Raw genomic sequence first — 12,996 nt, 5'->3', positions numbered from 1 at the left:
CGGTGCGAGGTCAGACATTATATATAGTGTGTCCCTGCCGCCATGTACAGAAGACGACGGGGGGTGTGAGGTCAGACATTATATATAGTGTGTGCCTGCCGCCATGTACAGCAGACGACGGGGGGTGCGAGGTCAGACATTATATATACTATGTCCCTGCCGCCATGTACAGAAGACGACGGGCGGTGCGGGGTCAGACATTATATATAGTGTGTCCCTGCCCCCACTTACAGAAGACGACGGGCGGTGCGAGGTCAGACATTATATATAGTGTGTCCCTGCCGCCATGTACAGAAGACGACGGGCGATGCGAGGTCAGACATTATATCTAGTGTGTGCCTGCCGCCATGTACAGCATACGACGGGCGGTGCGGGGTCAGACATTATATATAGTGTGTCCCTGCCCCCACTTACAGAAGACGACGGGCGGTGCGAGGTCAGACATTATATATAGTGTGTCCCTGCCGCCATGTACAGAAGACGACGGGCGGTGCGGGGTCAGACATTATATATAGTGTGTCCCTGCCGCCATGTACAGAAGACGACGGGCAGTGCGGGGTCAGACATTATATATAGTGTGTCCCTGCCGCCATGTACAGAAGACGACGGGCGGTGCGGGGTCAGACATTATATATAGTGTGTGCCTGCCGCCATGTACAGAAGACGACGGGCGGTGCGGGGTCAGACATTATATATAGTGTGTGCCTGCCGCCATGTACAGCAGACGACGGGGGGTGCGAGGTCAGACATTATATATACTGTGTCCCTGCCGCCATATACAGAAGACGACGGGCGGTGCGAGGTCAGACATTATATATAGTGTGTCCCTGCCGCCATATACAGAAGACGACGGGCGGTGCGAGGTCAGACATTATATATAGTGTGTCCCTGCCGCCATGTACAGAAGACGACGGGCGGTGCGGGGTCAGACATTATATATAGTGTGTCCCTGCCGCCATGTACAGAAGACAACAGGCGGTGCGGGGTCAGACATTATATAGTGTGTGCCTGCCGCCATGTACAGAAGACAACGGGCGGTGCGGGGTCAGACATTATATATAGTGTGTCCCTGCCGCCACGTACAGCAGACGACGGGCGGTGCGAGGTCAGACATTATATATAGTGTGTCCCTGCCGCCATGTACAGAAGACGACGGGCGGTGCGGGGTCAGACATTATATATAGTGTGTCCCTGCCCCCACTTACAGAAGACGACGGGCGGTGCGGGGTCAGACATTATATATAGTGTGTCCCTGCCGCCATGTACAGAAGACGACGGGCGATGCGAGGTCAGACATTATATATAGTGTGTCCCTGCCCCCACTTACAGAAGACGACGGGCGGTGCGAGGTCAGACATTATATATAGTGTGTCCCTGCCGCCATGTACAGAAGACAACAGGCGGTGCGGGGTCAGACATTATATATAGTGTGTGCCTGCCCCCACTTACAGAAGACGACGGGCGGTGCGGGGTCAGACATTATATATAGTGTGTCCCTGCCGCCATGTACAGAAGACGACGGGCGGTGCGAGGTCAGACATTATATATAGTGTGTCCCTGCCGCCATGTACAGCAGACGACGGGCGGTGCGGGGTCAGACATTATATATAGTGTGTCCCTGCCCCCACTTACAGAAGACGACGGGCGGTGCGAGGTCAGACATTATATATAGTGTGTGCCTGCCGCCACGTACAGCAGACGACGGGTGGTGCGGGGTCAGACATTATATATAGTGTGTCCCTGCCCCCACTTACAGAAGACGACGGGCGGTGCGAGGTCAGACATTATATATACTGTGTCCCTGCCGCCATGTACAGAAGACGACGGGCGGTGCGGGGTCAGACATTATATATAGTGTGTCCCTGCCCCCACTTACAGAAGACGACGGGCGGTGCGGGGTCAGACATTATATATAGTGTGTCCCTGCCCCCACTTACAGAAGACGACGGGCGGTCCGGGGTCAGACATTATATATAGTGTGTCCCTGCCGCCATGTACAGAAGACGACGGGCGGTGCGGGGTCAGACATTATATATAGTGTGTGTCTGCCGCCATGTACAGCAGACGACGGGGGGTGCGAGGTCAGACATTATATATACTGTGTCCCTGCCGCCATATACAGAAGACGACGGGCGGTGCGAGGTCAGACATTATATATAGTGTGTCCCTGCCCCCACGTACAGAAGACGACGGGCGGTGCGGGGTCAGACATTATATATAGTGTGTGCCTGCCGCCATGTACAGAAGACGACGGGCGGTGCGGGGTCAGACATTATATATAGTGTGTCCCTGCCGCCATGTACAGAAGACGACGGGCGGTGCGGGGTCAGACATTATATATAGTGTGTCCCTGCCGCCATGTACAGAAGACGACGGGCGATACGAGGTCAGACATTATATATAGTGTGTCCCTGCCGCCATGTACAGAAGACGACGGGCGGTGCGGGGTCAGACATTATATATAGTGTGTGCCTGCCGCCATGTACAGAAGACGACGGGCGGTGCGGGGTCAGACATTATATATAGTGTGTGCCTGCCCCCACTTACAGAAGACGACGGGCGGTGCGGGGTCAGACATTATATATAGTGTGTCCCTGCCGCCATGTACAGAAGACGACGGGCGGTGCGAGGTCAGACATTATATATACTGTGTCCCTGCCGCCATGTACAGCAGACGACGGGCGGTGCGGGGTCAGACATTATATCTAGTGTATGCCTGCCGCCATGTACAGCAGACGACGGGCGGTGCGGGGTCAGACATTATATCTAGTGTGTGCCTGCCGCCATGTACAGCAGACGACGGGCGGTGCGGGGTCAGACATTATATATAGTGTGTCCCTGCCCCCACTTACAGAAGACGACGGGCGGTGCGAGGTCAGACATTATATATAGTGTGTCCCTGCCGCCATGTACAGAAGACGACGGGCGGTGCGAGGTCAGACATTATATATAGTGTGTGCCTGCCGCCATGTACAGAAGACGACGGGCGGTGCGGGGTCAGACATTATATATAGTGTGTCCCTGCCGCCATGTACAGAAGACGACGGGCGGTGCGAGGTCAGACATTATATATAGTGTGTCCCTGCTGCCATGTACAGAAGACGACGGGCGGTGCGGGGTCAGGCATTATATATAGTGTGTGCCTGCCGCCATGTACAGAAGACGACGGGCGGTGCGGGGTCAGACATTATATATAGTGTGTGTCTGCCGCCATGTACAGCAGACGACGGGGGGTGCGAGGTCAGACATTATATATACTGTGTCCCTGCCCCCACGTACAGAAGACGACGGGCGGTGCGAGGTCAGACATTATATATAGTGTGTCCCTGCCGCCATGTACAGAAGACGACGGGCGGTGCGGGGTCAGACATTATATATAGTGTGTCCCTGCCCCCACTTACAGAAGACGACGGGCGGTCCGGGGTCAGACATTATATATAGTGTGTCCCTGCCGCCATGTACAGAAGACGACGGGCGGTGCGAGGTCAGACATTATATATAGTGTGTCCCTGCCGCCATGTACAGAAGACGACGGGCGGTGCGGGGTCAGACATTATATATAGTGTGTGCCTGCCGCCATGTACAGAAGACGACGGGCGGTGCGGGGTCAGACATTATATATAGTGTGTGTCTGCCGCCATGTACAGCAGACGACAGGGGGTGCGGGGTCAGACATTATATATAGTGTGTGTCTGCCGCCATGTACAGCAGACGACGGGGGGTGCGGGGTCAGACATTATATATAGTGTGTGCCTGCCGCCATGTACAGCAGACGACGGGCGGTGCGGGGTCAGACATTATATATAGTGTGTCCCTGCCCCCACTTACAGAAGACGACGGGCGGTGCGGGGTCAGACATTATATATACTGTGTCCCTGCCGCCATGTACAGAAGACGACGGGCGGTGCGGGGTCAGACATTATATATAATAACTAGCAGATATACGCAGCTTCGCCCGAGTTCTTTTGATACGGGTGTTTATGTGTTGTTCGCACAGAAAATGTTATGAAGTTGTGGTTACTTTAGAGTAACTAAGGAATAAAATATATACACACATAGGGGAGCGTTAGATTCTCCTCAGGCTGCATGTACCGATGTCCCTCTGCAGAATGTGCCGCCCCTCCCACTCTACTCACTTAGGACATTAAGAATGCTCACACCAAAATTCATGTTTGTACGACACAGAGAAGTTAGAGAATTAGATTTGGTACATTACACAGGGGCGCCAAAACTTTTTCACTTAGCGTTGAATTTTCACGTTGTGACCCCTCGACTTGGTGGCGGGTCAGTGAGTGAGGGCACGCACACACACACACATATACATACATACATACATACATATATATATACACATACATACATACATACACACACACACACACACACACACACACACACACACACACACACCTCCGCTCTATATGGTAACAGAATAATAAGCAGCAATAGGCGACAGAGAATAACGTAATCAGCACCGCAGAGCGGCGAGGGTTGTCACATATGTGCTATAGGTGAACGGCACGGTTACCCCCCACCCCTCTATAGGTGAACGGCACGGTTACCCCCACCCCTCTATAGGTGAACGGCACGGTTACCCCCCACCCATCTATAGGTGAACGGCACGGTTACCCCCCACCCATCTATAGGTGAACGGCACGGTTACCCCCCACCCATCTATAGGTGAACGGCACGGTTACCCCCCACCCATCTATAGGTGAACGGCACGGTTACCCCCACCCATCTATAGGTGAACGGTACTCCCCACCCATCTATGGGTGAACGGTACTCCCCACCCATCTATAGGTGAACGGTACTCCCCCCCCCCCATCTACAGGTGAACGGCACGGTTACCCCCCACCCATCTATAGGTGAGCGGCAAGGTTACATCCCCCCCCCCCCCCCATCTACAGGTGAACGGCACGGTTACCCCCTCCCCCCATCTACAGTTGAACAGCACGGTTACCGCCTCCCCCCCCATCTATAGGTGAACGGCACGGTTACCCCCTCCCCCCCATCTATAGGTGAACGGCACGGTTACCCCCATCTATAGGTGAACGGCACGGTTAACCCTCATCTATAGGTGAACGGCACGGTTACCCCCTCCCCCCCATCTATAGGTGAACGGCACGGTTACCCCCTCCCCCCATCTATAGGTGAACGGCACGGTTACCCCCTCCCCCCATCTATAGGTGAACGGCCCGGTTACCCCCTCCCCCCATCTATAGGTGAACGGCACGGTTACCCCCTCCCCCCCCATCTATAGGTGAACGGCACGGTTACCCCCTCCCCCCATCTATAGGTGAACGGCACGGTTACCCCCTCCCCCCCCCCCATCTATAGGTGAACGGCACGGTTACCCCCTCCCCCCCCATCTATAGGTGAACGGCACGGTCACTCCCACCCCACTGGACACGTCTATAAATTAATGGGTTCGTCCCAGTAACCCTGCCCCAAGATCTACAGCTGACCGGACAAGAACGTGGCCCCCATCTATAGGTGAACGGCGTACGTTCCTTCGCCCCGGCCGCGCCGCCTCCCCCACACGCTCAGGTGAAGGCGGTTTACGTTTTATCGTCACACGGGCGGGATACGCTGGAATAAGAAAATGATGTTTTTCACTGTAAACGATTCTGTAGTTCGATAAGTTTTTGTGATCAAGAAGGAAAAAAAGCGAAGGTTACGGCGAGCGCAGCGAGACCCGCCGGACGCCATCACTGACCGCGACACTAAGGGGGAAATAACATTTACAGGTTCTCTTTGTATGACAAAAAAATCCGTAGAACGGTACATTTAATATCGCTAAACCCCCGCAGTACAGAAGGGCGCCCCGTGCCGCTGTCATGTGACTGCGTTTAACCCTTTATCACCTGCAGCTCCGTGAAACGCTGCCTGGTCACTAATTGTTTTCTGCAAAAAATAAAACAAACCCGCGGGATCCTCGGTGAACGGAGGGCCTGTGAGGGAAGGGTTAACGAGCACGTCGCTGTGAGCGCTGCGGAATATGCTGGCGCTATACAAATAAAGACTAGTTATTATTACCCAGCCATGGCCCCGCCTACAGGAGCCCCGCGCGGCCCTCCTCACAGGCGGCCCTGACAGGACTGCTCCGCACAGCGCCGATGCTACAGCTTTTATACCCACGGAACCTTCCATTCCGAGCAGCGGGGGGAGAGACCCGCTTATGGCTCACAATAGCGGATATATCACTGCACCGACGACACGACGGATAGTAAACCTCAGGGTACATAGAGGACCATAAAAAGCCACAGACGGGGACGTCTATACGGGTGACCGGCCCTGTTTGAATTTCCCTCTCCCCGGAGGACATAGGCCGCGCCGGCCGTCACTCTCTACTCACCCATGCCGCGCTCAGTCTCACTTCATAAGAAGCCCCGCCCAGTCACGTCACCCGGCAATTCCAAGGCGCCGCTGGTCATGTGATCTACTCCAGCCTGGAGAGCCGCGGCTACGGAAGCCTGCGAGGGTCAAACAACCTCAGTCGCATCATGTCTCTTCTTTTGGCCTTGATGTAGACATTTCCATGAAGCAGCATCCGTCCTCCATACAACCCGGCCTGCAGTCACTGCAGATTGCCTAGGGCTCGTTCACACGGAGGAATGCGGGTTTCCATCTCGTAAAAACGCTGCATATTTACATGACCAAAAACCGCACTTCCCTGCGTGTGTCCGCCTAAATATGGCACGTTTACACGCAAAATCATGGTGAATGCACAATGCTTCACTTCATTGGCGGAGTGTCATACGCACCCAAAGCCACATTTAATACGCAGTGAATAAGGCCCAGTGATTTCAATAGATTCATTCACACAACGCATTTCCGCGTTCCGTGCGGTCGGACGCGACATGCTATATCTTTAGCGCATTTGTACTACACAAGAGTCCATGGAAATCAACGAGCTCCTGTAGTGCGTGAATATATGCGACGAACGCAGAAGAGCTTCGTATCCGCGCCGCACGGACGCACAGAAGGCGATTTGGTGGATGAAAACACGTCGCGGGTTTGTACAAAAATACGCCAGAGCAGGCGCAGCGCCATCAGCGCAGTCCGGGCACAAAGACGCTGCATATTTGCGCAGCAGCAATACGCTTCCGCTGCTGTGAATGAGCCCGGAGCGGCCATGCTGCCTTTATTTTCACGAGATGGAACATAAACATGAACAGCTGCGCCCATGAGAGCCAAGCCCGTGAAGAAGGCGAAAGGCTCATTTTCCTGCGATTTACGTGTAACGTGCCGCGCAGTCCGCTCGTGTGGAGTTGATTTTCTTCTCATCTAGCGCAGAACCGTCATAAAATCCCAGAGGACATGGCGCATGACGCCGCGCTGTCATCACCGAAGGGGTCATTCAGAACGCCGGAGGCAAAACAGCCGCCATTATAATCAGTGGTTTTTCACGTCTCAGGCGGTTGCGCTATTGTCTTTGTTCAGTTCAGCCGAACAGCAGAAATCATGCGAGCCGCGAGGAGGAGTGCGAATGTGTCCGTAGCGGGCGCCTGTCTACTGTAGTGGGCGGTTCCATTACTTATCTGCCAGCCATGCTAACTGGCAGTAAGAGATAAGTACCTGCTGCGATCGCCTCCGGGCGGGCGGCACGCTGCGGGGGCTCATTCACATGGGAAGTGGCAGAACACGGACCGGTATCGCACACGCCGGGGTGTTCTCCACGAACATGAACTACGCCGTCTGAATCCCCCGATGCGAATCAACAGGGTTCATGGCGTCCGTGTTACACGCGTAAACAAGTCCAGCGCAAAACGGACTGCGAGTACGCCTCTGTGAATGAGGCCCGTCTTATGGTCCTGCTGCAGTCGTGGCTCCGCTGCGGCGCTCACAGCAGATCCTCGGGGTCGTTCACTCGGGCAGAACTGCATTATGGCCGCATAAATACGTTGTACGTGTGCGCGGCCGAATCGCGTATTTCGCCCCCTTTGACCTACACCCAATATCAGAGGGCTGCGGCGCTGTGTAAATGCGCCAGGATCCGTCACGTCGCATATTCCTTCACGCCATCACAAAATACTCCTGAATGAGCCCTCCGCAGTCGGCGGGATCTCTGCTCTACGGATCACGCGCACAACGATTGGCTGCAGCAATCATGGGAGCGTCAGGTGCTTCCGGCAGCAGCGGGGGTCAGGTGACGGCGCAGGATGTGCGGCCGCGTGGAAGGTGACAAACGCGTCTGTTTATGCTATTCCCAACCCTGGGGCGAATTTATATACTGGAGACCCCTCAAGGAACCTTCCACGGCGGACGGATTGTGCGCAGGACGCAGAGCAGACGCAGATTGGGTCAATTAGTGCAGATTTTGTCTTTACTGTGGAATGCGTTCTGCGGAACATCACGCCAAATTCTAGCGGTTTTTTCGCAGACTTTTAATTACGGAATGAGGCCGCGCTCACACCAACATTTTTTCAGCGCTGCGCTAAACGCCGTCATGCGCTCCTTTTTTTTTAACGGAGTCTAGAAGACATGCGCTCAAGCGCAGCGTTTTTCCAACGCCACAATTTTCAAGTAGAGTCTGCTCCATCGATGAGGCGCGCTAAACCCCATTGGCCGCCAGACGCTGTATAGACGAAATGACAGTCACTTGGCAAAAGTCCCCGTGTGTTCACATGGGACAGACAGATTGTACACCATTAGGGACAGACTTACGCCGCAGGACGCAGCTGCAGAATGGCGCGCCGATCTCCACACATCTGACTGCGGATTGGGATGCGGAATCTCAGCAGGTTTTAAGTCATTTTCAGTTCTACATCAAAGTCTGCAGGAAGCCCGAGGATTCTGCTGCGGAACTGACCGCGGTGCGACTGACCAACTGCTGCGGTCCGTCCCGCGCAAAAGATCCGTTATTACAGGTGCGGTTGGTCCGACAACAGGACACGAAGGCTGAAGAAGCATGTCGATAAGTGCGCAGAAGAGAGGATACACCCCACAACAGGGACAAGCTGATAAATCTGGGACTGCTTGGGGATTTATGAAATCTGAACATTGTCGTCAGCGGCCACTAGGGGGCGCTCACTGGGTCAATATTTATATCAAAGTGATACTTCAGTCTCAGACTCTGTCTATTAGGGAATCGGTCTAAACCCGCCCCTCAGACCAGCGACTATCCTGCATTGTGGCCCCTGGCAACCGGAACGCCAGAGGACAGAAATACCGTATGTGCCTCTAATAGTGAGCAGGAGTTCCTGTAGCCAAGCGAGCCACGACTGGTCTGGAGCTCTAGAACCGCCAGAGCTCACCCATATACGGTATATATAACTCCCGCTGACTTGTAAGAGAACTACGGACACCAGCAGCTGCACCAAGTGTGGCTGATCCCGTCATCCCGGCCACCTCAATAAGTCATGTTCCATCTTATGCTAGTTACAGTAGTTGTAGTTCTATCCTTGTACATAGGGGGCACTGTTGATGTGCTATCCTCAGGATCGGCTATCAGTAGTGGATTGGTGGGGTTCACCAATTGGGATCCCTGCTGATCAGCTGATTGATGTGACTGGCATGGGGGTGAGCACCACAGCCTCTTCAGTCCATACCAGGTACAGCGCTGTACATTGTATAGTGGCTGTGCCCAGAATTGCAGCTCAGTACCACTCATTTGAATAGGACTGAGCTGATATCAGGTCATGTGAGCAACGAATGCGACAACAGAGGCCTAAGAGGAGGCTGCAGTGCTCAGCACACAACTGTTGCCGACATGTCCCAAGGATACGCTGTCAAGTGTGCGGCCCTATAAAAGAAAAAACACATCACCACCCCCTTTATAGCCCTCACGGCATCAGTGAGCGCCCTCTAGTGGTGGGTGCATCAGTACAAAGGGATTTGAGCTCTGGGTGAGAATGACCTGCACCTTCCTCCTTAGGGTGACTACCCACTAGTGTTTTTTTTTTTCCCTGCAGGGGGTCTATGGGACTTGTAATGGTAAAATCGCGATCGCGCAAAATCGAGAGTTTGCGTGATCGCGATTTTAACATTACAAGTCCCATAGAGTAGACCCCTGCATAAGAAAAAAAAAACCCGCTGCGAGTTTCGCAGTGAAAAAAACCTGTAGTGGGTGGTCACCCTTAGGGGGCGCCACCCGTATGATACGATCGCAGGATGTGAGAGATTGGAAACGCCAAAACACAGAAAGATAGGAATGCTGGGTTTTTTGTTTTTTTTTATCTCCCATGCTTCCCTATGGAGCCACTTTTTTTATCACATTGCACGAACTTGCGGTTTTCGTGTAATTTGTTTTTAACACTTGAAACTCCAATTGACTTGCATGTGATAAGATCGCACGCGGACGCGAGGCCAAGTTTGCTGACACTCTAAGACTGCAGGAACAAAGACGTGATTTTCTCGTGGCAAAAATCACGATCGCCGTGTGGAGTAGCTCCTAATATGAGGTGAAGAACAGAATGACCGTTCATACGGGTCACATGACCTGTTAATACATGCAGTCATCATCATATTTATTCTTCCAGTATTAGACCCCCCCCCCCCCCCCCCCAGACTTCCAGAAGACCACGGTGACATTTTCTACTTTACCTCTACATTATAAGTGTAACAATCAGCACCTCGTAGTATTGTTCTCTGCGCCAATTATCGGCCGCCCCGTTGTGCTATTCGTTATCTCGCTGGAAGGGCTGTGCATCATTTAGACTCCCTGCCGGTTGTCACCCAGCTTTCCTGAGGCGCCGGACTCGCTATGCGCTGATACAAAGACAGAAGATTAGCCGCTCAGAGTCTGGTAAAGTAGGGCGATCCCCGCCATCATCGTTAGCTGGGAGGCCCGGAGTACATCTGAAGGCAGGTAGCACCTCCAGAATTTGGTTAGGCGGCTGAGAAGGGTGCATCAACCTATAGAGCAGCATGGGGGTGATTACTGCTTTATGGGTATTGTGTTTATCAACTGGGGGAAATTATCTATCTAATGAGAGGGGGGGGGTGTTATCTACCCACCCCTCCCCCCAACTGACTCACCCCTCCCCCCAACTGACTCTTATTGTGCAGGGCACTAAGGGAGGCACTATGTGGGGGCTGGCCCTTACCTGATCTGGTCCTAAAGGACATCTTGGGTGGCGCCAAAATATTCCTGGTGGAACAACTTGAATCCCAAAACATCCAATGAGAACAACTGATGCAGAAAGAAAGCAATTTAATGAAAGATGGGAAGCGAATGCAGGTGTGTGTCTCAAGGAGATAAGTTAGGTCTTGTGTAATGAGGCAGCGTTGGGGGGTAAGTACAAGATATGTCGGCAAACACGGAACCAAGTATGTAACCGCAAAGAAAAACAACTAATTCTCCAAGAGTTAAGAGGCGGACGGCAGCCATCTTCACCACTAAGGAGCAGCCATACTTGTAGTCTTACGATCGGCCCTTTATGGCAACAATAAGGCTGATGTCACCGGGGGCCACAAGGAGCCACACCCCTGAACTAGAGGCCACGTTAGTAGTGATCCCGCATGGACTGAGCAGCGGCAGAATACCATTCATCAGCGGATCCATTATAGTCCAGATGTCAGCGAACTGTCTCCGACCGTCATCTGGTGAGCTTGGGGTGCATCCGCCGGGCACTGTGGCACCGGGCATCTCTTGGCACACGGATTCTATAGTCTTAGTGATACGTAACAGACACTGATGAGAACATTAACATTTTGGTCCTCAGAGGGTTGAGAACGGAAGCGGAATTATCTTAACTTCCGCTGCCATTCATTGTCAATCATGTCCCAGGAGGGCGATAATGTAGCTGGGGTCCTTATACCTGCTGGGACCACAGGAACCGCTCACATCTCTCCAGCATAGACTGAATCAGAGCTCTGCAGGGACACAACACAATATCATCAGAGCATGAAGATACAGACAGTGCTATACTTAGTGACCACTAGAGGTCACTGCAGTCCATGTAATAATCTCAATAGGCTGCACTACAGGAGGAAGCCAATCAGAGAAAGGAAGGAGGAGGAGGGTGGCTAGTCGTGAGCAGAAAGTGCTTCTAAGAGGCTACACAGAGCAGACCACCACCAAGGAGGACATAAGGAGTAATGTTTATATACACAATGCAAAGATTTCTATTATTGAATAAATGAGATTTCACCAATATTACATGTATCATAAGAAGGTTTAGGCTGTAAAACAGTGTCTGCACTCAGAGGAGCAACAATATCCGAGAGGGCGCAGAATAAACTGCACTGTATACTAGTCTGGAGAGTGCAAACTGCAGCAATAAAATGTTCCAACCTGATATTATCCGAATCCGTGTACATAGGGGGCAGTATTATAGTAGTTATATTCTTGTACATAGGGGGCAGTATTATAGTAGTTCTATTCTTGTACATAGGGGGCAGTATTATAGTAGTTATATTCTTGTATATAGGGGGCAGTATTATAGTAGTTATATTCTTGTACATAGGAGGCAGTATTATAGTAGTTATATTCTTGTACATAGGGGCAGTATTATAGTAGTTATATACTTGTACATAGGGGGCAGTATTATAGTAGTTCTATTCTTGTACATAGGGGGCAGTATTATAGTAGTTATATTCCTGTACATAGGGGGCAGTAATATAGTAGTTATATTCTTGTACATAGGGGGCAGTATTATAGTAGTTATATTCTTGTACATAGGAGGCAGTATTATAGTAGTTATATTCTTGTACATAGAGGGCAGTATTATAGTAGTTATATTCTTGTACATAGGAGGCAGTATTATAGTAGTTATATTCTTGTACATAGAGGGCAGTATTATAGTAGTTATATTCTTGTACATAGGAGGCAGTATTATAGTAGTTATATTCTTGTACATAGGGGGCAGTATTATAGTAGTTATATTCTTGTACATAGGGGGCAGTATTATAGTAGTTCTATTCTTGTACATAGGGGGCAGTATTATAGTAGTTCTATTCTTGTACATAGGGGGCAGTATTATAGTAGTTCTATTCTTGTACATAGGGGGCAGTATTATAGTAGTTATATTCTTGTACATAGGGGGCAGT

General features: G+C 51.8%; 2 protein-coding genes across 4 annotated transcripts in view; both read right to left on the bottom strand.

Annotated features, from left to right (window-relative positions):
• SAAL1 (serum amyloid A like 1) overlaps positions 1-6,441 on the bottom strand; it is an 80,606-nt gene extending 74,165 nt beyond the window's left edge. The window contains exon 1 of the mRNA XM_066583633.1: positions 6,359-6,441. Coding sequence (XP_066439730.1) covers positions 6,359-6,362 — 4 coding nt within the window. The 5' untranslated portion in view covers positions 6,363-6,441. The remainder of the gene's footprint in view (positions 1-6,358) is intronic.
• A 4,700-nt stretch (positions 6,442-11,141) lies between these two features.
• The window catches only part of HPS5 (HPS5 biogenesis of lysosomal organelles complex 2 subunit 2), a 36,301-nt gene continuing 34,446 nt past the window's right edge, over positions 11,142-12,996 (bottom strand). For all 3 annotated transcript variants that reach the window (XM_066583629.1, XM_066583631.1, XM_066583630.1), the window contains exon 23: positions 11,142-11,820. In XM_066583629.1, coding sequence (XP_066439726.1) covers positions 11,760-11,820 — 61 coding nt within the window. In that variant the 3' untranslated portion in view covers positions 11,142-11,759. The remainder of the gene's footprint in view (positions 11,821-12,996) is intronic.

This window comes from Eleutherodactylus coqui, chromosome 11 (assembly GCF_035609145.1).
Source record: "Eleutherodactylus coqui strain aEleCoq1 chromosome 11, aEleCoq1.hap1, whole genome shotgun sequence".
In the NCBI taxonomy this organism is placed as follows: domain Eukaryota; kingdom Metazoa; phylum Chordata; class Amphibia; order Anura; family Eleutherodactylidae; genus Eleutherodactylus; species Eleutherodactylus coqui.
This window is presented reverse-complemented; position numbering and strand designations above follow the sequence as displayed.